The sequence below is a fragment of the Camelina sativa genome, chromosome 11 (genome assembly GCF_000633955.1).
Source record: "Camelina sativa cultivar DH55 chromosome 11, Cs, whole genome shotgun sequence".
Classification (NCBI taxonomy): Eukaryota; Viridiplantae; Streptophyta; class Magnoliopsida; order Brassicales; family Brassicaceae; genus Camelina; species Camelina sativa.
Window position 1 is genome coordinate 37,370,334 of NC_025695.1, and position 25,414 is coordinate 37,395,747.

The 25,414-nt window shown below is 37.3% G+C and overlaps 7 protein-coding genes across 7 annotated transcripts; 4 read left to right on the forward strand and 3 right to left on the reverse strand.

Annotated features, from left to right (window-relative positions):
• LOC104725381 (5'-nucleotidase domain-containing protein 4-like) lies at window positions 329–5,041 on the forward strand. Its single transcript, XM_010444044.2, has 17 exons — window positions 329–813; window positions 1,017–1,111; window positions 1,239–1,358; window positions 1,448–1,537; window positions 1,628–1,743; window positions 1,862–1,961; window positions 2,142–2,213; window positions 2,293–2,340; window positions 2,422–2,499; window positions 2,575–2,694; window positions 3,447–3,552; window positions 3,653–3,816; window positions 3,933–4,067; window positions 4,203–4,333; window positions 4,428–4,490; window positions 4,589–4,667; window positions 4,762–5,041. Exons 1-17 carry the CDS (start codon window positions 438–440, stop codon window positions 4,807–4,809), a joined length of 1,941 nt encoding a protein of 646 aa, XP_010442346.1. The 5' UTR covers window positions 329–437; the 3' UTR covers window positions 4,810–5,041.
• On the forward strand, window positions 6,878–9,671 carry LOC104728715. The gene is made up of 3 exons (XM_010447661.1): window positions 6,878–7,428; window positions 7,585–8,734; window positions 8,820–9,671. Exons 1-3 carry the CDS (start codon window positions 6,878–6,880, stop codon window positions 9,669–9,671), a joined length of 2,553 nt encoding a protein of 850 aa, XP_010445963.1.
• Window positions 9,926–10,775, reverse strand: LOC104725382 (probable WRKY transcription factor 45). Its single transcript, XM_010444045.1, has 2 exons — window positions 10,354–10,775; window positions 9,926–10,260 (listed from the first exon to the last, which is right to left on the reverse strand). Exons 1-2 carry the CDS (start codon window positions 10,584–10,586, stop codon window positions 10,083–10,085), a joined length of 411 nt encoding a protein of 136 aa, XP_010442347.1. The 5' UTR covers window positions 10,587–10,775; the 3' UTR covers window positions 9,926–10,082.
• Window positions 11,216–12,629, reverse strand: LOC104725383 (L-xylulose reductase). The gene is made up of 3 exons (XM_010444046.2): window positions 12,286–12,629; window positions 11,759–12,191; window positions 11,216–11,684 (listed from the first exon to the last, which is right to left on the reverse strand). The coding sequence occupies exons 1-3, from the start codon at window positions 12,375–12,377 to the stop codon at window positions 11,406–11,408; spliced, it is 804 nt and encodes a 267-aa protein (XP_010442348.1). The 5' UTR covers window positions 12,378–12,629; the 3' UTR covers window positions 11,216–11,405.
• On the forward strand, window positions 16,555–17,481 carry LOC104728717 (mitogen-activated protein kinase kinase kinase 3-like). The gene has a single exon (XM_010447662.1). It carries the CDS (start codon window positions 16,555–16,557, stop codon window positions 17,479–17,481), a length of 927 nt encoding a protein of 308 aa, XP_010445964.1.
• LOC104751389 lies at window positions 18,094–21,760 on the forward strand. The gene is made up of 4 exons (XM_010444048.2): window positions 18,094–18,195; window positions 18,422–18,492; window positions 19,245–19,530; window positions 19,615–21,760. The coding sequence occupies exons 2-4, from the start codon at window positions 18,432–18,434 to the stop codon at window positions 21,539–21,541; spliced, it is 2,274 nt and encodes a 757-aa protein (XP_010442350.1). The 5' UTR covers window positions 18,094–18,195; window positions 18,422–18,431; the 3' UTR covers window positions 21,542–21,760.
• Window positions 21,837–24,027, reverse strand: LOC104725384 (mitochondrial thiamine pyrophosphate carrier-like). The gene is made up of 6 exons (XM_010444047.2): window positions 23,947–24,027; window positions 23,687–23,798; window positions 23,310–23,437; window positions 23,030–23,182; window positions 22,774–22,923; window positions 21,837–22,252 (listed from the first exon to the last, which is right to left on the reverse strand). Exons 1-6 carry the CDS (start codon window positions 23,989–23,991, stop codon window positions 22,034–22,036), a joined length of 807 nt encoding a protein of 268 aa, XP_010442349.1. The 5' UTR covers window positions 23,992–24,027; the 3' UTR covers window positions 21,837–22,033.

The window sequence follows — 25,414 nt, forward strand, 5'->3', positions numbered from 1 at the left end:
TCTAATGCACCCACTGGTCAACCAGTCGTAAACTCTTGCAAACGTACCATTTTAAAACGCTAAACCAGTCATTCAAAACGCTTAGTAACGCTTGAAACCGCAACCACTGCTTCCACAATCTCCCGTAAACGTAATCGCAAACGTTGAGGTTAAACCAGTCGGGCCTAAACACGTACATCTCTGCATGCATGATGTTTTGTTTGTAAACAAATTTACTTCTAGTTGGCTCATATAACTTTTTTNTTTTAAAAAAAAAAAAAAAAAAAAATATCTGCGCTATTAATGCGAATAGATTGTGATACCAAATTTGGATTGTGTCGTGTCCTTTTTATCCGAGAGGATCAACATCTCCTATCTCTTCTTCTAGAAGTTAAAAACATCACGCCATTTTACGAATTCAAACGTCGATGTTCTGTCGTTTTTCTTGAGTGTAGGAGATGCCTAATTTCTCAGTTAACGTTCCCCAACTCTCATCCCTTCACAGTACACCAAAAGTGAAACGAGGAGGCACGACGAGAATGAATCTATGTGCCGATCAAGTGTTCGACAAAATGCTTCTGTGGAGAGGTATGGCAACGAAGATGAAGTTTCCTTCTTGTCCTGCTGCGGAATTGTCTGATTTCAGGAGAAGTAACAAGAGGAGATCTACTAGAAGGATGGTTAGTTGCAGAGCCGCCGGAGCTGACGGTGGACGCGTGGCTGTTGGTGACGACGTGTTCTCGGTTACTACTTCGTCCAAGTATGAAGTTGACTACCTGGGTCAGAGCACTAAGGGAGATTTGAACCTCAAACTTGACCCACTTCAGTCCTTTGGTATACAAAATTCAGTTTGGGTTTTTTGTGAAATGTTTGATTAAAGATTTGGTCTTTAGTTAGGGAACTTGATTCTGGTTGATGTTTGTTTATTGAGATGAATAAGAGCTAAAAAAGGTCTAACCTTTGTTGTGGCTGTCACGTTGTACGAGTAAAAAAGCTTACATTTTTCTGTTAAGCAGTCTCATGATGTATCCATGTAGGAGATGGGCAAGCTACATTGGAAGGTCCAATTGAGGAGGTAGCGAGAGCAGAGGCTCAAGCCGCTGAAAACCTGATTAGAGAGTTGGGTATCCAAGTTCGTTATCTAATCCTTATAATGTATTTGGAGTTTGAGGAGCACTGTTGTTTCTAAAGACATAAATGTACCGAGTTCTTTGTGTCTGCTTTCTGGCGTCTCAAAACTTTTATGCTTGATATTGTAGGGTCCTTTCTCTGCGCAACACTCTCCTCGTGGTATATTTTGTAGTCGTACCTTGAATCTACGGTCCATTAGTGCAATTGGATATGATATGGATTATACTTTGATGCACTACAATGTCATGGTGAGTTCTTTTTTTAATTATTCATAAGTAGGAAAGATGTAATTTAGAAAAGAAACTCGCAACTGACGCCAGTTTATGGTCTTGTTTAGGCTTGGGAAGGAAAGGCTTATGACTATTGCATGGAAAATCTAAAGAGCATGGGTTTCCCTGTTGATGGACTTGCTTTTGATCCGGAACTGGTGATGTGTTTATTCTGGTGATAGTTGAAAGGTTCTACATTGTAGTATTCTCTCTGTACTGAGACCAAAATATGTCTTCTCTTATTATAGGTTATCAGGGGTCTCATGATTGACAAAGAGAAAGGTAATTTAGTCAAGGCCGATAGATTTGGGTATGTGAAGAGAGCCATGCACGGTACAAAGATGTTATCAAATAAAGCTGTCAGGTATATTTGGCTTTTTAACACCGTTGGTAACGTGAAATATAAAAAACGACAGTTTCAGAGTCCTTGTTCTTTATTTGAAGGAAGTCTCATTCTCTTATTGTCTTTGTTTGTATGAAAGTGAGATCTATGGAAGGGAGTTAGTTGACCTGCGGAACCAGAATCGATGGGAGTTTCTCAATACATTTTTTTCTGTTTCAGAGGCTCTGGCTTATGCACAGGTACGTTCTTTTCTTACAAGAAATGGTTGCTGAATAACTCGCACTTAATTGTGGACATAATTTTTAAATCGCATATATATTCAGATTCGTTTCTCAATGCTTCTTCACCGCCAAGAATGTCTTTTTGCAAAACTTTCCTCACAGGTTTCTGCTGAGTAATTATAATTCAAACTATTTCAGATGGTGGATAGATTGGATGATGGATGTATTTCGGCAGATCTTGGCACGCTTGATTATAAAGGACTTTACAAGGTTTTGTGTTTCATAGCACCTAATTTCATTAAACTGAAAGGTTTGCGTATTCTTTATCTCTTCTAATTGATGTTTTCAGGCTGTTGCAAAAGCTCTATTCAGAGCACATGTTGAAGGACAACTCAAGGTTGATAGTTTGTCCATCCTGTACTCATTTTCTTAAAAATCAGTTTTCTCAAGCCCATCGTGACTGACAGTTTCTTTGCAGAGTGAGATCATGTCCAAGCCAGAACTATTTGTAGAGCCAGACCCAGAATTACCTTTAGCTCTTTTAGATCAAAAGGAGGTAATGTTTCAGTTTTCACACAAGATATATAATCATGATGGTTTCAGTTGTTAATATCGTCCTGTTCGCTCATAGGCTGGTAAAAAGCTCTTGCTTATCACAAACTCGGATTATCACTACACAGACAAAATGATGAAGCACTCATTTAACAAATTCCTTCCCAATGACATGGACTGGCGAGATCTTTTTGACATGGTGAGCAAACACAAATTTGTTTCTGCATTTAAGTTGTAAAGCAGTTGCTTTTCCAGAGACTAGTTTGCATTATTAGACCTTACTGCTTTTAANTGGATAGATTGGATGATGGATGTATTTCGGCAGATCTTGGCACGCTTGATTATAAAGGACTTTACAAGGTTTTGTGTTTCATAGCACCTAATTTCATTAAACTGAAAGGTTTGCGTATTCTTTATCTCTTCTAATTGATGTTTTCAGGCTGTTGCAAAAGCTCTATTCAGAGCACATGTTGAAGGACAACTCAAGGTTGATAGTTTGTCCATCCTGTACTCATTTTCTTAAAAATCAGTTTTCTCAAGCCCATCGTGACTGACAGTTTCTTTGCAGAGTGAGATCATGTCCAAGCCAGAACTATTTGTAGAGCCAGACCCAGAATTACCTTTAGCTCTTTTAGATCAAAAGGAGGTAATGTTTCAGTTTTCACACAAGATATATAATCATGATGGTTTCAGTTGTTAATATCGTCCTGTTCGCTCATAGGCTGGTAAAAAGCTCTTGCTTATCACAAACTCGGATTATCACTACACAGACAAAATGATGAAGCACTCATTTAACAAATTCCTTCCCAATGACATGGACTGGCGAGATCTTTTTGACATGGTGAGCAAACACAAATTTGTTTCTGCATTTAAGTTGTAAAGCAGTTGCTTTTCCAGAGACTAGTTTGCATTATTAGACCTTACTGCTTTTACATTCATGTTTCTACGTAGGTTATAGTTTCTGCTAGGAAGCCAGAGTTCTTCCAGATGTCACACCCTCTGTACGAGGTTGTGACTGGAGAGGGTTTGATGCGTCCATGCTTCAAGGCTGAAACAGGTTATTTCTAATTGTTTCTTCTAAATGCAAGTAGATAATTTTGCTGTGTAGAAATTCTGGAACTTTTTATTCTCTCTCTCTCACTGCTTGTCTCTCCTAGGAGGTTTATACTCGGGAGGAAGTGCTCAAATGATAGAGAGTTCACTAAACGTTCATGGAGATGAGATTTTGTATGTTGGTGACCACATCTACACTGATGTCAGTGTATCCAAAGTCCATCTCAGGTGGCGAACTGCACTGATTTGCCGTGAACTGGAAGAAGAGGTTTGGATAATTGTTATGAACTACAATCAGTAGATGACAGAGCTTGGAGGGCTTTGCCTTTCATTCGTTAAAGTAATAGAAAAGTAAATAAATGATTTGGTCTTGTTTCTTTACAGTATAAGGCTCTAATTGGCAGTCGTGGTCACCGAGAAGAGCTAATAGAGCTTATAAATCAAAAAGAGGTTGTTGGAGATCTATTTAACCAGCTCCGGCTTGCTCTTCAAAGACGAAGCAAAGGCCGTCCTGCTCAGGTTTGTTTGTTTATATCCTTACAAGATTCAGAGTTCATGTTGTATATCCTGTGTTAGATACAGTGGGTAGTATGTTCAGCTATAAGATTAGAGTTTCGTGATGGAAGGTTTTCACCCTTTATCTTTTCATTCTAGACACTCGCTGCTACCAACTTGGATGATCAAGAACTGACAGAGACCATGCAGAAGCTTCTTATTGTAATGCAAAGACTAGATGACAAGATTGGTCTAATGCTGGAATCAGACGGCGAGCTCTTCAACGAAAGGTAGAAAAACAATGGCAAAACAAATCGTAGTTACGTGACTCGGGAAACGTAGAAAAGGATCTGTCTGACCTATAATTCTTGGGCTGTTTTCCAGGTGGGGCTTCCTCTCACGGGCCGGTTTGTGGGATAAAAGCCACTTGATGAGACAAATCGAAAAGTATATATTCCTCTTCTCTGCATTTCTGAGCAACTTGTAAACTCAAAACCAAGCTCGCATTTTACCCTCAGTTACATTTCCCTCAAAAATGGTTTCAGGTATGCTGATATATACACATCAAGAGTCTCCAACTTCCTCAACTACACACCTTTCATGTATTTCCGCTCACAAGAGCAGGTAAGAGCTTAAATCAGATTTATCATAGTAGGTATAGACGAAATTTGAGGCAGATGCTAATTAAACTCACTCATTTTGTTTCTCTCCTCTGCAGTCACTGGCTCACGATTCTCCGCTTCCAGATGCGGGTATGGAAAACTAGCGATTGTGCCCAAATTAGAGGCAACTCAGTTGTGTGTTGTAATATTTCCGGATTAAAAACTGTGGATAGAAATGTAGCAATAGGCAATTCTTAAGCTCAAAGTGATGTATAATATATGTATTCCTAATCTCTGAATCGAAGTTGAAGCTGGTCTTGGTTGGTACGTTGCTGTTTTTTTTTTTAAGGTCTTATCTTGTACGTGCTTTTCAGTCTGATATTAGAAGCAGTTTGTGCAAATGACTATTTTTTATATAAACATTTTAGTTATAGTTTTGTGAGTTCTGATCATGATTATGATGACCGTTATATCCACCACGAGTCATCAGTGAGTGGCAATGGCCGACTCATCGTCATCGCCTATTAGGAGCTTTCAGGGTTTTGTTACATTCGCTGGTTAAATTGAGCGAACGCCACACTAATCATTGATTTTGAAATATTTAACAAAATTATGTTTTATTGGTTCTATGGTTTATAAATACTTGTTAAAATCTCATATTATTTATTTAGGGGGTGTATTCAACTTGACATTTTAAGTGATTTGTGTGAAATTTACAAATCCTATGTTATTCAATCATGGATTTTAAAAAGTCTATTAAAATTCACTGTTATTGAACTGATGATTTAAAAATCTACTTTAAAATCCACTGTTATTCAAAACAATTTTGTGAATTTGGATTGTAATGATTTTTAGGATTCTGGAAGATTTAAGAGGATTTGTTTAGTTAAAAATACAGAAATCCAAATCTCATAATTTTAGGTGGGATTTGAAAGAATTTTACATAAAATCATATCAACTTCCCTAAAATCTATCAAAATTCTAAATTTCCTAAATCCCATCAAATTCTCCAAAATCATGGTTTTAATGATTTGTTTTTGGATTTCTAAATCCACATTATGTTTTAAATAGATTTGAATGGATTTGAAAGTGTAAAATAGAATGATTCAAATCCAAGGAAAAAACATGTTATTTCAAAATCCATGTGTTTTGATTTTTGGAATTTACAATTTCATATGGATTTAGGAATCACCTCTCTAATAATAGCCCCTAAGTTATGAAGAAAAATTTGTTCGTCCAACTTTGGTTTCACAACATATTTTTAAAGAACAAACATATAATGATATAAAGAACAATAGCATATGTATGTCTGTTTTGCTATGAGCATTAATTTGCGGCTAAAGCAGCTGCCACACTCTCTTTGGCAGACATATTAGATGTGTTTCGGAGACCAAAGGAGATGGATATTAAAGGTCAGAGAAAGGGCGCTTCTGAACCCCAAAGATAAGGGTTAGTGGGTAGAGAAAAAGGAGTGTTTTGGTTTTTTAGTCTGGTTAGATAGATTTATGTTGGGGTGGCACAAAGGCAAGGGAATTTTCAGTTTGGTTGTTTATTAGAAACGAGGGTTAATGAAACAAAGGCATCAAGTATAATAGGATCGGTGTTTTCAGACTGGTCATATTTAACAAACTACACTTTTAATCGGAGAGGAAGATTGTGGGTGGTGTGGAGTCCAAGTGTCAGGCTCACACCTTGTTATACGAGTGGACAGATAGTTACTTGTTCGGTACTGATGGAAGGAACTATCAATGAATTCTTCGTATCATTTGTTTATGCAGCAAATGGTGCAGAGGATAGGAAGGAACTGTGGGAGGACTTGCGAAATCACCAAGACTCACCAATATTTCGTAATAAACCGTGGATGATCTGTGGTGATTTTAACGAAATATTGATAGGGGAAGCATTCACTCTATGATACAACTCTGCAGTGCTTCCTGGAATGCGTGATTTTCAAGAGGCAGTACAGTACTGTTCTCTTACTGATATGCTGACTCATGGACCGATATACACATGGTGTAACAAGCGCGATTTTGGTCTGATATGCAAAAAACTAGACAGGTACTAATTAATGACTCTTGGATCTCTGAGCATCAGCAGTCGTATGGGGTTTTTGAGGCTGGAGGGTGCTCTGATCACCTACGTTGTCGTATCAAGATCGGTGGAGATAAACCTAGACTGCATAAGCCTTTCAAATTCACTAATGCTTTAGTTGAAGATGCAGGTTTTATGCCAATGGTCACAGACTACTGGGAAAACACTGAACCATTGTACCACTCCACTTCTGCAATGTTCCAGTTTTCAAAGAAGTTAAAAGGCCTAAACCCAAAAATAAAGCAACTGAGTAGAGAGAAGTTTGGTAATTTCGCAAAGAAAACACGAGAAGCTTTTGAGCATTTATGCGCCTGTCAGCTGGTGACTTTGATGAATCCTACGGATGAGGCAATGCAGAGTGAGTCTATTGCTTATAACAGATGGTTGTTTGTCGCTGGGTTGGATGAGCGATACTTGAAACAAAAGTCCAAGTTGCATTGGTTGAAAGTAGGAGATGGCAACAATAAAGTTTTTCATAGGGCTGCAAAGGCAAGGGAAGTTCGCAATACGATCAAAGAAATAAAATGTCCAGATGGGACAATAGCTGACACGCAAGAGAAGATTAAGCATGAGGCAGAGAGGTTTTTTCGGGAGTTTATGGGGCTTAAAGTCCCAAATTATCACGGAATTGCAGAGGAGGAGTTATCAGAGTTGTTACGCTACCGTTGTTCTTATCATGATAGAGCAACACTGTAAATGTAGGTAACAGAGGTGGAGATATGTGATGTTCTTTTCTCAATGCCAAGAGATAAGAGTCCAGGCCCCGATGGCTATACTGTGGAATTCCTCCGAGAGACATGGTCTATCATTAAAAAGGATCTTGTTACTTCTATACAATCCTTTTTCAGGTTTGGATTCTTACCAAAAGGGATCAATGCTACTATTCTTGCGCTTATACCAAAGAAAAAAGGAGTTATAGAGATGAAGGATTACAGACCGATCTCATGTTGTAATGTAACATACAAAGTAATCTCAAAAATAATCGCCAATCGACTTAAAATACTTCTTCCACAGTTTGTTGCTCCCAATCAATCCGCATTTGTAAAGGATAGGCTTCTTATGAAAAATGTTCTCTTAGCATCGGAGATTGTACCAGATTATCATAAGGATACGGTCTCTCCAAGGAGTGCAATTAAGATCGATATTTCAAAGGCATTCGATTCTGTTCAATGGCCTTTCCTGCTGAGTATCCTTACAACTCTGAACTTTCCACCTCAGTTTATTAAGTGGATAGAGCTCTGCATCACTACTGCCTCCTTTTCGGTTCAGGTAAATGGTGAATTGTCTGGTCTTTTCAAGAGTGAAAGAGGGCTTAGACAGGGTTACTCCGTATCACCCTATCTCTTCGTTATATGTATGCAAGTATTGTCTGCAGTACTAGATAAAGCAGCACAAGAGAGGCGGATCGGCTATCACCCTAAATGCAAGAACATACAGCTTACACATCTATGTTTTGCAGACGATTTGTTGGTTTTCATGGATGGTATGAAATCTTCACTTGAGGGTATTCTTCAGGTTTTCAGAGACTTTGCTGGATATTCGGGTTTGAACATCAGCTTGGAAAAATCTACGCTTTATATGGCGGGGATTAAAGACGTGGATCAGGAATTGATCTTACACCTATTTCCGTTTGCATCAAGCACTCTCCCTGTATGCTACCTGGGACTACCCCTACTAACCAAGCGTATGACAACGGCTGACTACAGTCAACTACTAGAACAAATTAGAGAACGGATTGGGAGCTGGACTGGCAGATACTTGTCTTTTGCAGGCTGCCTCCAACTGATAAGCTCAGTTATTCATAGCTTAACTAGCTTCTGGATGTCTGCTTTCCGCTTGCCAAACGCTTGTATCAAAGAGATAGACAGCTTATGCTCTGCATTTATGTGGGCAGGTCCTTCTTTGCATACCAAAAAGGCGAAAGTTTCATGGCATGATGTGTGTACCACTAAAGCTGAAGGAGGTTTAGGGTTACGTTCACTACATGATGTGAACAAGGTCTCCTGTTTGAAACTCATCTGGTGAATCCTAACCTCAAACTCGCTATGGGTTACATGGCTCCGAACATATTTGATCCGCAAAGGATCCTTTTGGTCCCTCAAAGATTTCAACAGATTCAGGCTTCTGGATGTGGCGGAAATTACTTAAATATCGATCAACTGCTTCAGCTTTTGTTCGGTATGAGATACAAAATGGGCAGAGTGTGTTCTTCTGGCATGATAATTGGTCACAGTTTGGTTGTTTGAAGGATATATCAGGCTTGCGAGGGTGCATTGACATGGGGATTAGTTTAAATGCCACTGTAGCCGAAGCTCTCTCTCACCGGAGACGACGGCATAGAGTGGATCATTTAAACCAATTAGAGACCAGCCTAGAGCATATTCGAACAAAAGGACTGGTGGAGGCAGAGGATGTGGTTCTCTGGAAAGGAAAAGGGGATTGTTTCAAGCAAAAATTCAGCACAAAAGGAACATGGGAGCATCTTAGGAGGACAAGACAGAGAAAGACGTGGGCTGATGGGATCTGGTTCTCTCAAGCTGCGCCAAAGTTCTCTTTCATAGCTTGGCTAGCTACACTCAATCGTCTCTCCACTGGTGATCGAATGGTTCGCTGGAATCAGCAAAGTCTTGTATCTTGCCCTTTATGCAGTGTGCCGCAAGAAACGCGTAATCATCTATTCTTCACTTGCTCGGTTTCAGCTGAAGTGTGGACGGGTCTCACCTCAAAGCTTCTCACTACTAAGTTCACTACAGATTGGGACACTACTCAGAAGCTTCTCACCGACAAATCTCTGGGAAACTCTGTTCTGTTCCTGTTGTGCTACACTTTTCAAGCTACACTGCATTCTCTTTGGCAAGAACGCAACAACCGTCGACATGGAGAAGCGGCTGTACCACCAGCTCTCCTCATTAAAAGACTTGATAGGCAAATTTGAAACCGCCTCCTCTCCCTTCAAGGTGAAAGCAGAGTTGTTGGGTGCATGGAACTATGGCTATCTACCCGTTGAGACTTTGGATCCTTCGACATTCTCTTAGATTTTCAAAATGTAAAATTCAGTAGCACTCTCAAACTTTAACTATAGTCTGCACTTGATGTAAAACAGTTTTTTCGAATAAATTTTACATTTTATTCAAAAAAATAAATTTAGCTGTTTTTGACATATATATGTTAATTCAAGTTTTAAAGTAATGGTCTCAAGACTTGAGATTAGCATTCTTTCCCAACATTTTTGATTATTACATGCCGTTCCTCTACTAATTCATCATTCATAAACCCCTACTAAACCTATATGGACCGAAGATTTATGCGGTAGTATTATATAAGAAATGCAAAAGAGCAAAAGTAACTAAAAGGAAGGGGAGATGTGCATTTGGGTCAAGATGTGGTGGAAATTATCAGAGGGTTTATCAACAGGATGGGTATGAACACCTTGGTAAGTGGTAACCACCACTCCTTCGTCTCCTAATAACCTCTGCACTTGCTTCTTCACTCTGCATCCTTCGTGTGTGCACTTATAGTAACTCCTGTACATATGTATTCATATACATCTATCAGTCTATTAATTAGCTATGACCAAGATGCATAAAAGCCTATTATTAGGTACGTACGGTACGTACCTGGGAAATATATTGTTCTTGACAGCTTTTTGGCCGTACTTCCTCCACCTGTATCCATCATCGAGAATATCAACCTGGCTTCTTGTCTGAAAGGAAAACTTAGGTTCTCTCTCTTTTTTCATCTTACTCTTGGGTTTGTCTTCTTCATTAGTGTTGATCTTGTGGTGTGCAGAGTTGTCAACCTTGGTCACCGATGATGAACATGGAAAGAACATTTGATACATATCCTCCATTTCCTACTTCCCTATGCGTTTATGGTGGGAACTTGAAAAACCTCCAAAAAATACACACACATGACCTGTGTGGGTATATATGCGTCTGTGTGAAAGGCAAGAGAGGTAAAGAAAGAGAGAGAGAGAGAGACGTAGACGGCAACGAAGATGCCAGAGAAAGTGAGATCAATGGAATATGGCTACATTAGCGGATCCATCAGAAAAAAGAGTTTGGTGGGAATTACTTTTAAAAAGGTATGGCGGCCTCATCATTCTGATTAGGACTTCTAATTCACTCTGTTATTATTTTTAAATGTATATATATGCAACTCCTTTAGACTTTCAAACTTTTGGTGCAACGGATCAAACTTTCAAACTATTATTGGTCAAAAATAAAATAGCTTCTAGATCTCAGAGAGTAACGTTATTTTATTATTTGCTAAACAATTTAAATTGAGGCTTGCATGGGTTTAGCAAGGTTGGATGTTTTTTAATTTCTTATTTCCAAATACGTGTATCACAAGTTCGCCAACCAAAAAGTTGATTGGATTCAAGTATTCAACGAAACAATGGGCTCGAATGATGTTGAGGTTATTGACTAATTTGGCTATTTGCTTTCTTCTAGGCAACGATTTTGACAAAAAAAAGTCTTAAAATAAAAATCATTGCCTAGAGGAATTATTCATCCCTCCAAAGTTATTCAAACTTGATCCCAAAGTCACTTTTCCAGGAAACACACACAATTAACATGGAATTACAATAGTAGATATAGGCAAAACAGTGGTGCCTGTCATCGCAAGATTTGAGACGGGGTCGCGTACGAGACTGTGCTCATTAAGATCACATATAGGATTTGAGACGGGGTCGCGTAAGAGACTGTGCTCCATCGACCAAAATAGTGGTGCCTGTCATGAAGCGTGAGCCGTCACTGATCAAGTAGATAACAGTGGAGTAGAGGTCCGTATTGGGGTTAAGCCACTGGCCGAGCGGCGCAGCATCCTTGATCATCTTGATCGCTCGATCTCTACCAACAGAAGCTGGATATTCATCGCCCAGATGCAGCCCTCTAGAGATCATGTTGACCCTTATCTTGTGCTTCCCTAGACTAATGGCTGACGCCTGTAAACCCCAATTCATCAACAACTTAACAATGAAATATTAGGAGATGTACTTAAGAAGGATGTAGTATATACCCGAACGAGTTGATGAAGAGCAGCAGAGGTAGTAGTGTAGGCATCAGCTCCAGGGTAAAGACCTCTCTGTCCGCTAGCGATAGTGGCCATGAAAACAATAGAGCCTCCAGAACCATTCTCTTTCATTCTTGAGGCTACAGCCTTCAGTAGAAACCACGACGCCGTGAGATTGATCCTTGTGGTTTTCTTGAACTCATCTTGAGACACTTGAAGAATGTCCTGTATCTTCCCTTGGTAGGTATAAGAGTTGAGAAAAGCATCGAAATTGCCAGAGCAGCAAGCCCATGCCTTTTGGACAGCGGCATCGAAAACTTGTTCAGAATCAGATTCCATGTCGAGTCCAATCAGCTCAACAGGGAATGATCCCTCAATGGAATCTTTAATCTTGTCTACAATGCTCCTTAGAGAAGCCACATTTCCCAACATAACCAACCTAAACCCATCACAAAGAATGAGTTATAAACTAAACACACCAGTACAACCAACTTAAGAAGAAAAAAAAAACAAAATTGGAGAACTCTACTCACTTGCAACCGTGTTTGGCTAGATGGAAAGCGATGTTTGTGGAAACATCGTCGCCGTTGGATGTCATCAACACTCTCTTCGCCGGAGTTTCCATTTTTAATACTCAGAAAAAGGCAGCAGGAGATGGGTAAGAAGATGGCAGATTCTCTCAATTCAATTTTATTCCAACCAATTCTTCTAAAAAAAGCATAATGATGATGATTACGAAATGCCTAATCACATGATCCACGTTTTCACTTACCGGAACTGTGTTACTAAAAACGACTAGACCAATGCCCAGTCCTGCCCAGCTCCGGATATGCCTAATCACACGATTCCACTCCACACGTTTTTTTCACTTATTAAATGACATTAATGTTTCTCCATATATCAGTATCCTTATCATATATTTTCATCTTTATATGTAGGTTCCACATTTATTTATTATATATATGTATATGTATATTTGGTCAAGTTAGTAGAATAAAAAAAGAAGTTTTTTGTGGATTTCCAAATCCTTTAAAATCTTACAACCAATAATTCCTCATTTTTAACTCTTTTTTTTTTGAACAAAAAATCCCTCATTTTTAACAGTTACAATTATTTAGTAGAATAGAAAAAGGAGAATATTAAAAATATAAAACAAAATGGGGAAAATAACATTTTTATGATGATGATTTTTTATTAAAGAAATAAATACCTAAAATGGAAAAAGTAAATATTAATCAGTGATTAGGAAATTAACATAGATTGAAAAAAAACAAAAGGAATTTGAAATAAACAAAAGGAATTTGAAATAAACATAAGGACCAATCTTTGCCTAATGTGTACACATAAGTTATTTTAAGAAATAATTGGAAATTTTAGTACGTTTTTCAAACATAATTTGAAAAGTAGTACGTTCACTATTCATAATTAGGAAAACTCACATAAGCCAATGTGCTCTACTGTTTCTTTGACTTACAAACCCTCACCAAAATAGCTTATTTACAGTTTAATGTCATTGAACATTTTATTAATAATTTCCATAAAATAAAAAAGTTCTTTCCCTTATTTTTTTTTTGTTTCCATCATCTTCTCTGAGACACAAGCCAAGGATGATGATTTCTCTGATTCATTCATGATTACACAATTACCCAAAATGGCAGATCACAAAAGTTTAAATGAGAAAGATTAAAGACTGCTCATTTAAATCTCAAATGATTAGCAAACTTTGTTCTTTTTCTATCTCTTGGTCCATCACCTTCCCCAACAAACTAATCTTCATCTCCTAATTTTTTTTTCAATAATTCAATCTTTTTTCTTTCAATCACTTTTCTTTCATTCCTCCTTAAAAATGAATGACACCTAGAGAAAAACCACGTTAAATATCGAATTTTGGTCATAAATTTCTAAGTTAATGATAGATCTATAAATTTTAAGTTTAAAGAGAAAAATGTTTAAAAAAAAATTACAGGAATCGGCGGCGGCATTAGGGTTTTGGAAGAAAAATTCATAAGTGTAATTACAATTTTATCCTTTTAATTTAAGCAAAATTTTTAATAAGCAAGGTTTGAACCCAGATTAATGTAGTAAGTCAAACAGCTTTAACTATTGTGCTACTATAACTTTCAACAATTGTTAGCAATTTTAATATTATATAACCTATTTACACCAAAAATTATATAACCTAATTATTCAAATATTTATTAATATATTTTTTGTTTCCAAATTTTTTTCACATACAAAAATCTATGGTTTTTTCTTTATAATTTGATATGCATTTGGTTTAATAATTTCAAATATTTTTCATAGATATCTTATCTTTCGTCCAGCAATATTTGTATACGGTTTAAATCATTCTGCATGTTGGATAGATTTAAACCGTCCAGCAAATTTGTGTACTTGTTAAATCATTCAGCATGTTGGATAGATTCAAACCGTCCAGCAATATTTTGTGTACAGTTTAAACCATCCAACATATTGTATAGATTCAAACCATCCAACAATATTTGTGTACGGTTTAAACCATCCAGCATATTGAAAGCCTAAGAATTAAATAAGTTACATATGTACAGTTAATTATGTGTACAGTACACTTAATAATGTGTACGGAAACAAAAATATGTTAAAAATATTTAACATTATCCAATAAAATCATCAAATAAAATGCATATCAAATTATAAAGAAAAAGATATAGATTTTTATCTATCTGAAAAAAATTTAAAAACAAATTTTTATTGACTAGTATTTTAGTTTTTAGATTGAAAGGGCATATATAACAAAGAATAAACAAAATCTTTAAAAAAAAAAGATTTCTTGCTGATGGAGAGAGACGAGAGTTGGAGAGATATTTCTCAGCCCCTTTTTGTAATCTTCTCCAATAACCTCTACCCCACACACGTTTCTATTTCACGCCGTTTCTATTTCACGCTCCCCTCTTTTGACAATTTTGAATAGTGTTAGTACTAAATTTCCAATTAAGTTACAAAAATGTACTAAAACACAAACTTACCCTTATTTTAAATAGTTTTATTTTTCCTGCCAATATAAGTGATTTAAAATAAACTATTTATTTTATTTTGTTTATTCAGTTTGATATGCCCATATATAATTATCACAATCTAACACATATATCTTAACACATTTGGAGTACAGTTTTGTGTCATCCTCTATCTTTTATCCAATTTCCACAAAATACCCTTATTGGTTTAGACAATTAATCAAAGATCATTAAGGTTATTTGTGTAATCCTAAACGTCGGGTCAGTTTTAATTCTAAAACTAAAATCCGATTGCACTAGTCATATCTTATTTAATTATAAAAGAAAAATAAGGTAACATAGAATTCTACAAATAAGAGAAGAAAATAATATCTAGGATGATGTGTAACAAAACTGTTTTCAAATGATAGAACACAAGTAACTTAAGACAATTTTCTCTTCATTCATTCTATAAGACAATCGTTTCTTAAATACACAAGAAACATGTTCAGAACGTGAAAGAGTGGGAGACAATTCCACTAACATAGGAGAACACACGATGCCATATCTCATTCAATCTTGACCATGTGGATCTCGGTTTACTCTGGTTATGATCTCATCATTTCCAAGATTAGTCTTCTCTATCACTAGGATCTGTTTGCTATTGTAAGCATTGTCCGTGACAAACTGTACGCATTCAAGTTTGATGTGAACTTCAAGTAACCAATCAATCAGGATGGACTCATCTTATCGTTCATCTCAGTTTGGATGTGCATGTATATCTTACGCTGGCTCTCCTTCTCGATGGTTATCCTTGTCAGCTTCATCAATATCAGCAACATAAATTCAAACATATCATCAACATACTCCACTGCAGCTAGAACGAGTACATAACATCAACATAAATTCAAAAGAACCCCAATCAAACAAACAAACTGAAGCTTAAGGCTGGAACCTAGAATCAAATTGTTTTGGCTACTTCCGCAGTGTTAAACATTAACAAAATCAGATATTTAATGCTTAAACTAAAGAGTGGAAATTTGAAAAATCTCCTGGTTCTAAGCTTAGTCTTGATGAATTATGACACAGGACAGAACAAAACAGAGAACTTTGAGTTCGACACATGGCTTGTATTGAAGCAAACATTCAACATATAAGCCCCCCGGTTTCGATAAACCCTAGAGCTAAATCAATACCTATGAATAATTACATCCTGCTTTCCGTTCCAAGGAATCCTGATAGAAAATCGTGTTGATCCTCGGTGGCTTGGTAAAGACCAACATCGCGGAAGACTCCGTATCGAAAACTAACGACTTAAATCTTTTTTTTTCTTGTGATAATATATCAGATATTAATCTTATACGTATCTTGAATAGTTAAATATTAAATTCGGGTTTTACTATGGGCTTCCAACTCAAAACCAATTGGCAATGAGTAGAGAGGCCCTAACCTTTTATATATTAGTTAATCTTTTCACATCTTTCTGATGTGGGATATTTTACACTAACATTAAATCTTATAATCGGATTAGATTTTAGGTTTTTAATCATATCAGATATGAATATACCTTGTTTTTTTTTCTTATGATAATATATCAAATAATTAATCTAACATGTATCGTCAGACGCGTTTCCTTTCACAAGTCGAAACAGGAGTCAGGAGTGAAACAACCGACTTAATTAAGTAGGTCTTATAAATAGATTGGTATCGCACTCTATTATTGAACCATTACTAGCTACAATTGTTTCGCTTTCTTATCTGTCCAATTAGTAGAAGAAAAATCAGAGATCGAAACATAACCTAGATTTAAAGCAAGTACTGTTAATTACCATGAATAGGAATAGGATGATGAGAGAACCTCTGCGTGTAGACGAGTCTTCAATGAAGCATGTCTCTGTTCTTGGCAGAGGAAGCTTTGGCTGTGTCTCTCTCCAACGCGATTCTAACTTCCGACTCTACGCAAAGAAGTCATCTTCTTCGTTCAGTCAATTGAAGGATTACCATAAAGAGGTTAGGATCATGCTTCGTTTCCGCAATCATCCTCGCATCGTCCAAGCCTTAAGCTCTTTTGTTCACTTATCCACCCCACCAGAACAAAGATGTCACATCTATATGGAGTATGCCTCTAAAGGCACGCTCTTCAATATGATCTTTCGGTTTCGTGGGAAGCCGATGCCTGAGAATATGATCCGACGCGCCGCTTTTATGATCCTACAAGGACTCGACGCTCTTCACTCAAACGGCTACGTTCACTGCGACCTCAAGCCAGCCAACGTCCTCGTCTTCCCTTCCACCACTGTTGGAGAGCCATGGGATCTTAAGCTTGCTGATTTCGGTTTCTCTAAAGAGCCTTGTACGGATTCTAGGTCGTTGTTTCATGGTACGGAGCAGTACATGCCGCCAGAATCTCTTGGACCGGACGGAGAGATGGGATCCTCGACCGTTGATATATGGTCTCTAGGGTGTATGGTTATTGAGATGTTTGGAGGTTGTCCATTGAATATGGGAGACCGTTACATGTGGAGGCTTCCAGTACTTGTATCTCCGGTGGCAGACGACTTCTTGATGCGGTGCTTGGCTTTGCAGCCGTCACGTAGGGCTACCGCGGCAGAGCTGTTGACTCATCCATTTGTTGCGCAAAAAAACAGTACTGTTCCAATATTGACAGAGATGCCTCCGTATCCTTTCTTAAGGTTTCCTCCCTCCATAATGGACAACGTGATGGAAGAATATGCTAGACTTGGAGTGGTGGTTTGAAGACCTCATGCTTTGATTAACGGTGGACAGATGATGAGGCCGGAACAGAAAGGAGATTCATGTGACGGCGGCTGTTTAATTAGGGTTCGATAGTTTAATTTTGGACTTTTAACTGGTTGCCCCATGGTGTTAGTTTTTCTACTTGTGAGTTTTCCTTTTCGTTTGGTGTGTTAATGTTGCTACTCCTAAAGTTTGGGCAATAGGTTGGAGTCATTGTAATATCGTTCATCGTTTGAATATAAAAGGTTATATAGTTTTTAGTTAAATTTTATATAGTTACATTACATGACCGGTCCATATTTATATGTCATTATTAATGAAAAAAAAACAAAAAAAAACACACAAAACCTTAGCAAAAAAAAATTAATAAAAGAAAACACAATTTTGGCTGATTAATGCTTTTTTGTCTTCTGAAAATTAAAAAAAAATATAAAAAATTTAAAGGAAAATCCTCTGAAATACCACTAAAATCTGCTCAGTAAAAAAAATTATCATAACCACCGTTTTGAAAACCCTAATGTAATTTATTAAATCTTTGATGTTCAAAACGCACCGTTTTGAGTTTTGACCTTTATTCTTCTCTCTTCTTCGCTTCTGGATTTGTTTCTCGAAGCAAAACAAAAAAAAAAAAAAAACCTCCGACTTTCAAATTTGCCTGAAACGAGAACTCAGTGCTGTGGTGGTCTATCTCTTTCACCTTGGCCTTATCAAAAGGTACCCTTTTCTACAACCCTGCTTAGTTTTTAGGGTTCTTAGTAATAAATAATATTCAATTTTGGATCTTAGGGTTCCGTAATTTGAGATTCTTTCTCAATACATCTTGTAGCCTTGCGTTAGCTGATGATTATTAAATCCCAATTTGACAATTTCATAATTACTCAATTGTTTTAATTTTGTTTCTTCTGCTCAAATCAGATTCCTTTTTGCTGTAAATTTTAAGGTTTTTGGTTATGGCGACGAAGAAAGTGATAGCTATATGTCAGTCAGGGGGAGAGTTTGTGACTAATAAAGATGGATCATTAGCTTATTCCGGTGGCGATGCTTATGCCATAGACATCGATCAAGACACTTCCATGAGTGATTTCAAATCCGAATTAGCTGAAAATTTCGGGTTTAGTTGGGAGACTATGACACTTAAGTACTTCCTCCCTGGAAACAAGAAAACTTTAATCACCATCTCTAAAGATAAAGATTTCAAACGCATGGTTAGCTTTTCCTCAGATGCAGCAAATGTCGAGATATTCGTTTTACCCGAAGAAGCTGATGCCAGGAATGACACCAACATGCCAGCTAGTCGGTGTGTGCTTCGTGTGTGTTTTCCATATCTTGTTTCTCTAACATTGTTTTAAGTTATGTGTGAACACCATCTTGTTTTTGACAGATCAAGTAGGACGACTGCATCGGAAGCAGTGGTACCTGTAGCTTCCGCAGGAGATATTGTCGTGGGGGATGATGATATGATAACAGATGATTTTCAGATTGAAATAGGAATGATGCCTGAAGAAAGCAGTCCTTTGCCGGGAAATTTTGTTTTGACTGACGAGAAACAGCATGTAAAAGCCGCGCAGCAGTGGGAAAACGCAATCACTGGTGTTGATCAAAGGTTCAACAGCTTTACAGAGTTCCGAGATGTGTTGCACAAGTACTCGATCGCTCATGGGTTTACTTACAAGTACAAGAAGAACGATAGTCATCGTGTTTCAGTCAAATGCAAGGCTCAAGGTTGTCCATGGCGTATCACTGCANGTTTGTGACTAATAAAGATGGATCATTAGCTTATTCCGGTGGCGATGCTTATGCCATAGACATCGATCAAGACACTTCCATGAGTGATTTCAAATCCGAATTAGCTGAAAATTTCGGGTTTAGTTGGGAGACTATGACACTTAAGTACTTCCTCCCTGGAAACAAGAAAACTTTAATCACCATCTCTAAAGATAAAGATTTCAAACGCATGGTTAGCTTTTCCTCAGATGCAGCAAATGTCGAGATATTCGTTTTACCCGAAGAAGCTGATGCCAGGAATGACACCAACATGCCAGCTAGTCGGTGTGTGCTTCGTGTGTGTTTTCCATATCTTGTTTCTCTAACATTGTTTTAAGTTATGTGTGAACACCATCTTGTTTTTGACAGATCAAGTAGGACGACTGCATCGGAAGCAGTGGTACCTGTAGCTTCCGCAGGAGATATTGTCGTGGGGGATGATGATATGATAACAGATGATTTTCAGATTGAAATAGGAATGATGCCTGAAGAAAGCAGTCCTTTGCCGGGAAATTTTGTTTTGACTGACGAGAAACAGCATGTAAAAGCCGCGCAGCAGTGGGAAAACGCAATCACTGGTGTTGATCAAAGGTTCAACAGCTTTACAGAGTTCCGAGATGTGTTGCACAAGTACTCGATCGCTCATGGGTTTACTTACAAGTACAAGAAGAACGATAGTCATCGTGTTTCAGTCAAATGCAAGGCTCAAGGTTGTCCATGGCGTATCACTGCATCGAGGCTTTCGACTACGCAGCTGATTTGCATCAAGAAAATGAATTCAAGGCACACGTGTGAGAGAGCGGTTGTGAAAGCTGGGTACCGTGCAACAAGAGGTTGGATTGGAAGTATTATCAAGGAGAAGTTGAAAGCCTTTCCGGATTACAAACCAAAGGATATTGCAGAGGATATTAAAAGAGAGTATGGGATTCAACTGAATTACTCACAGGCATGGAGAGCTAAAGAGATCGCTAGAGAGCAGCTTCAAGGTTCTTATAAAGAGGCATATAGTCAACTTCCTTCTTTCTGCGAGAAGATCACGGAGACAAATCCTGGAAGTATCGCAACTTTCATGACAAAAGAAGATTCGAGCTTCCATCGTCTTTTCATATCGTTCTACGCATCAATATCTGGGTTTAGACAAGGTTGTCGCCCTCTCCTTTTCCTTGACAGCGCTGTCTTGAACTCTAAGTACCAAGGGGTTATGCTTGTTGCTACAGCTCCTGACGCCGAAGATGGAATATTTCCAGTGGCTTTTGCAGTTGTGGATTCTGAGACAGAAGAAAACTGGGTTTGGTTTTTGGAGAATCTCAAGTTGGCATTGGCCGAGCCCCGGACAATCACATTTGTCGCAGATTTCCAAAACGGTCAGAAGAATGCATTGCCGCTGGTATTTGAAAAAGGACAGCATCATGCCTATTGTCTGCGTCACCTCGCCGAGAAGTTAAATACGGACTTGCAGGCTCAGTTTTCTCATGAAGCAAGAAGGTTTATGCTCAACGACTTCTATGCTGCAGCTTATGCGACACAACCCGAGGCATATTACCGTTCTTTGGAGAATATAAAAAATATTTCCCCTGATGCTTACACTTGGGTTATAGAAAGTGAACCATTCCATTGGGCAAATGCTTTGTTTGAAGGAGAGAGATATAACCACATGAACTCCACTTTTGGGCTAGATTTCTACAGCTGGGTTTCCGAAGCACATGAGTTGCCCATAACGCAAATGATAGACCAACTTAGAGCAAAGTTGATGCAATCGATATATACCCATCAGGTACAATCCAGGGAATGGGTTACAACCCTAACACCAACCAACGAGGAGAAGCTACAAAAAGAAATAGAACTTGCAAGGTCACTTCAGGTTTCAGCGCCTCACAATAGCTTATTCGAGGTTCATGGTGAATCCCTCAACTTAGTTGATATCAATCAGTGTGATTGCGACTGTAAGGTATGGAGAATTACTGGTTTACCATGTAGCCACGCAGTTGCAGTGATTGAATGTATCGGGAAAAGCCCTTATGATTACTGCTCCAGATACTTTACCTCAGACAGTTACCGTTCAACGTATGCTGAGTCCATTAACCCTGTCCCTAACACCACAATGATGATGATGATGGTGGAGGAACCGCCCGTTGAGGGGGTTGTTTCAGTTACTCCACCGCCCACAAGACGAACACCACCAGGGAGGCCAAAGAGTAAGCAGGTGGAACCACTAGACATGATCAAGCGTCAGCTCCAGTGTAGCAACTGCAAGGGTTTAGGACACAACAAGAAGACCTGCAAAGCTGTATCTTAAGTGTAGAGATAAGAGTTTTTGTAGAGAGAGGAGACGGGGTTAGGACAAATTGTAGTAATAGTTATATATTATAACTTATATAGCTGATTTTGCCCAACCTTTTGGATTTAATTCTTGTTCGTTGAGTTTTTGGAGTGTGATCTTTTAAGGGTAAAGATCTCCGTCAGGTTGAGACCAATTCCTAAATGGCATGAAACTTGATGGGAGATTTTACAGCAATTGTGCAATCATTATCTTGTATTTGATTCGATGGTCTTCCCAATCTTATAACATTTTTTTCTATGCATATTTAAAGTCACATTTGAATTGCAAATCTGTATAAATCCACCATACTTGTTAGAAAATTCCATAGTTGCCAACACTTGAAGTTTATTTGTATAATTCCAAAAATGATCAATGGTCATATGATATACTTAATGCACCCGTGATTGGGGCCTTTGCGCCTATAATGAATGCTAGAGACAGTAAGATATAAGTGTCATAGTAAACTCTCTACCAAGAAATTGATTCCAACCAGTCGGAGGTAAACTCGTAGGCCACGAAGGTAACAGCACCAGCAGGAGCAGCTTTCACAGTCGATGGCACAATGCCTTTGTACAGACCATGCCAGCCCTCTGATATCATTATCTGTCTAAGACCATCTAACATGTTTCTGTATGCACGTCGCTCCACTCGGGCACCATATCTTGGATGTCTCTGTAGACCTTCAATCTGCAACAAAAAGAGTCTTTCAAAATCTTTTTAACATTTCTATCATCTCATGTCTGAAGGCAACTCCATTATCATTGCCATGGAGATCTACTGGGAAGTGCTAGAAGCTTTTATTATCTACGAAATGTTTCACACAAATTTGAGCTTTCTTTCTAAAGCTACAGTGACAGATCAAGTGGGATTTAACCAGCAAACAATAAGTAGCCTCTCCAAGCAATTACCATAGTGCAGCAAATATGATATCCTAGTCTGAGATAAAGTCCATAAGGATAGACCAAAAACATGGAACCACGTGTACATGATAAGTACTTGGGCTAGTTCAGTGTAGAAGCATTGTAATTAGCTGGTTTGGGAGAATGAACTGAGGTTTTCACGATTTGTCTAGGGTTTAGGTGGAGTAGAGATTCTCTTTATCAAGTCTATGATGTGTAGTGCTTAATGATGTGAAAATAAAGAGTTTACTAGATTTGGATCCTTTCAGATTATCTTTCCAGAGAGTCTATTGGGTAAGATTAACTGACCTGGAATCGTTTTTTGACCACATCAAGAGGATGGCAGACAAGCTTGGCGCTAGTGCCAGCCCCAAGCCCACAAACAAACAGCTGGAAGCTGGAAAGGTTGGTGTCCATGTTGATCGGGTTTTTGGAGGATAAAATATATCGATTCCAGTCCTGTTAAAAAAAAATCAAATGACCTGATTGTCGCCAGAAACAAAAAAAAAACGACAGAGTTTTTATCAAAACATCACACATAAGAGATATATTGCTCTTCTCTTACCATCATCCAACGCTTAAACATATCATATGTGCCAAATTGCAGGCCAGCGTATGGCACAATCTCAACAAGAGTTGGTGTTAATCCATTATACAATCCTCTTATGCCTCGAGACTGAATAATATCGACAAATGCAGATCTCATTGTTGGATACACCTGTATACAGTCATCAATCAGTCATCTATATGTCACTTAAGCATGAATAAAGAAGAAAATCAAGAAGCCCCCAAGGGCAAGAGATTTAAATTATTCTACAGGGTTTATCATGAGTCAAGTAATAAACCTTAGGCTCCCCTTGTGATGCCAATATTGTCCTAAGAAGATCAAAGGGATAAGATCCTAGTGTAGCAGCACATCCTGCTAACGCTCCACTGACGAAGGATAGATAAGGGCTCAGATGTATATGATCCTCTGCATTGCAAAAGAGTACAACGAGCTAATAAGTAAGATAACACATTGACATCTAAATGATAGGGGTCATTAACAATAGCTTTTATAAGAAACACCCATTCAACATACACAATCTGCAGAATCAACCTAAGTGAATTCTATTTTCCAAACCACTAAGATAGCCTTTGGGGACTACAACGAAAAAAGCACTAACAATCTACCAAGTACCCTATCAAAAGAGACATCGATGTTACTCAGTAGACTCATTACTTGTTTTAGTAGAACCAGATGCAAAAGACTTCAACTTATGTAGTACTGTAAACTGAATTGAAGTATATGGCATGACCATGAGCAAAGCTGGCACATTACCCCGCCAAAACCCCTGAAAAAAACAAAGAATCAAACATCAGAACAGAGAACAAGACCTCATAAAAACCTAATGCCACAGACCTGAAACTACTTATAGACTATAAAGCCTAAACAACAATAAGATGTGGGTTTCAGGAAATAGAAATGTCGAAGAGACTGACCCGAAAGCCTTCTTCTCTAAAAATGTCTTTAGTTGCCTGTACCATTCCAGTATACTTAGATGCTCCAGACAAGTTTCCCCGGACTAATTGTATTACTTTTGAAAAATCGATTTAAAATAAAAATGTACATTATTTAGATAATTGATGTATTTATTTATGTTTGGTATAAAATCATTTTTTAAAACGATGCAAAATTTACATCATTTAAAACTGATGTTTAAATAAATTCTATTAATATCATTTTAAAATTACATATATATATATATTAAAAAGAATAAAAGTAATTAGAAGATAAATATTGAAAAAGTTGATCGATCAAAAATTATAGCAGATCATCAGCTACAAAGCAAACCTAGCTGTATCTTTATTTTGTTTCACCAAAAAAAAAAAAAAAAAAGTTGTATCTTCATTTTTGGATTATTAAGGATCCTTATTCATCATCATCAAGTAAGTTATATGATTTATTTTTACTGGAATAATCCATTTAGTAATCAAAGAGAGACGTAATAAACTAAAGAGTAGTTACTTATTTTTATATGTTGCTGATAATTGTTTATATTTAATATCCTTTTTTCGTTTGTAAACAAGAAACAAAAAAATGTTCTAGTATCCCACATCCGATACTTCTTAAGGTGTGATGAGACAATATCTTCCATAAATACCAGATTAGTTTGCCTAATTACGTTTAGCTAAACTTATCTATAAATATTAATTGTAAATAAATAAATATATTAAAAATTAAAAAACGATTGAAAGTTATAAATAATTAAATATTACTCAGACAAAATTATTTTTCATATTATTTATTATAATATTGAATTTAACATCAATTTTTAAATGATATAAATATTTTACATTAGTTTTGAGAAATGATTCAAATATTTTATATCAATTTAGTAAAATGATGTAAGTCTTATATCATTTTTTGTAACTGATGTAAATGAACATCAAATTTATTAATTGAAACAAATATTTATCTCAATCGATACAAATTATTTGCATCAACAGAATGTAAATCATTCATTAAAGTGATGTAAATTATTTTTGCATCGTTTAAACATGACACAAATTTATAAAATAAATGATGTAAATCAATCATTTTTTTGTAGTGTGGGATCTGAATACTTCGGTCAAAGAATCCATCCGGCAGCGTAGTCACAAAGTTGTGGGCCTTATATTCGCTGGAGCTAGTAATTCTGACTCTCTGTCTCCGCTTAACCGCTCGGCTTCAACTTTGTAATCTGTTTCTGTTGGCCGTAATTTGTTCTTTCGTTTTACAACATTTCTGGTTTGTTTTTCAGGCCTTAGGACATTTCCAACTCCATTATATTTTAGAGTAAAATCTCTATTATATATGTTTTCCCTCTTATTGTAACTGAGTCACCGACTTCAATAACCTTTTGCAATATACTCTGTGTACCGTGTGGCCTTTATTTTTCTTGACACAAAAAAAAAAAAAAAATCTCCG

Excerpts from the sequence above, each read along its gene's own strand:
- LOC104725381 (XM_010444044.2), top strand. The coding sequence starts at position 438 with ATGCCTAATTTCTCAGTTAACGTTCCCCAACTCTCATCCCTTCACAGT. Across the intron at positions 1,359-1,447 it reads TGATGCACTACAATGTCATG|GCTTGGGAAGGAAAGGCTTA; the intron begins GTGAGTTCTTTT and ends GGTCTTGTTTAG. Across the intron at positions 1,744-1,861 it reads TTATCAAATAAAGCTGTCAG|TGAGATCTATGGAAGGGAGT; the intron begins GTATATTTGGCT and ends TTTGTATGAAAG.
- LOC104728715 (XM_010447661.1), top strand. The coding sequence starts at position 6,878 with ATGGTCACAGACTACTGGGAAAACACTGAACCATTGTACCACTCCACT. Across the intron at positions 7,429-7,584 it reads TATCATGATAGAGCAACACT|GTTTGGATTCTTACCAAAAG; the intron begins GTAAATGTAGGT and ends ATCCTTTTTCAG. Across the intron at positions 8,735-8,819 it reads CACTACATGATGTGAACAAG|GATCCTTTTGGTCCCTCAAA; the intron begins GTCTCCTGTTTG and ends TGATCCGCAAAG.
- LOC104725382 (XM_010444045.1), bottom strand. The coding sequence starts at position 10,586 with ATGGAGGATATGTATCAAATGTTCTTTCCATGTTCATCATCGGTGACC. Across the intron at positions 10,261-10,353 it reads AAGAACAATATATTTCCCAG|GAGTTACTATAAGTGCACAC; the intron begins GTACGTACCGTA and ends ACATATGTACAG.
- LOC104725383 (XM_010444046.2), bottom strand. The coding sequence starts at position 12,377 with ATGGAAACTCCGGCGAAGAGAGTGTTGATGACATCCAACGGCGACGAT. Across the intron at positions 12,192-12,285 it reads CTAGCCAAACACGGTTGCAA|GTTGGTTATGTTGGGAAATG; the intron begins GTGAGTAGAGTT and ends TGATGGGTTTAG. Across the intron at positions 11,685-11,758 it reads CTCTTCATCAACTCGTTCGG|GCGTCAGCCATTAGTCTAGG; the intron begins GTATATACTACA and ends TGGGGTTTACAG.
- LOC104728717 (XM_010447662.1), top strand. The coding sequence starts at position 16,555 with ATGAATAGGAATAGGATGATGAGAGAACCTCTGCGTGTAGACGAGTCT.
- LOC104751389 (XM_010444048.2), top strand. The coding sequence starts at position 18,432 with ATGGCGACGAAGAAAGTGATAGCTATATGTCAGTCAGGGGGAGAGTTT. Across the intron at positions 18,493-19,244 it reads AGAGTTTGTGACTAATAAAG|ATGGATCATTAGCTTATTCC; the intron begins ATGGATCATTAG and ends TGACTAATAAAG. Across the intron at positions 19,531-19,614 it reads ACCAACATGCCAGCTAGTCG|ATCAAGTAGGACGACTGCAT; the intron begins GTGTGTGCTTCG and ends TGTTTTTGACAG.
- LOC104725384 (XM_010444047.2), bottom strand. The coding sequence starts at position 23,991 with ATGGTACAGGCAACTAAAGACATTTTTAGAGAAGAAGGCTTTCGG. Across the intron at positions 23,799-23,946 it reads TTAGAGAAGAAGGCTTTCGG|GGGTTTTGGCGGGGTAATGT; the intron begins GTCAGTCTCTTC and ends TGTTTTTTTCAG. Across the intron at positions 23,183-23,309 it reads CATCACAAGGGGAGCCTAAG|GTGTATCCAACAATGAGATC; the intron begins GTTTATTACTTG and ends GACTGTATACAG.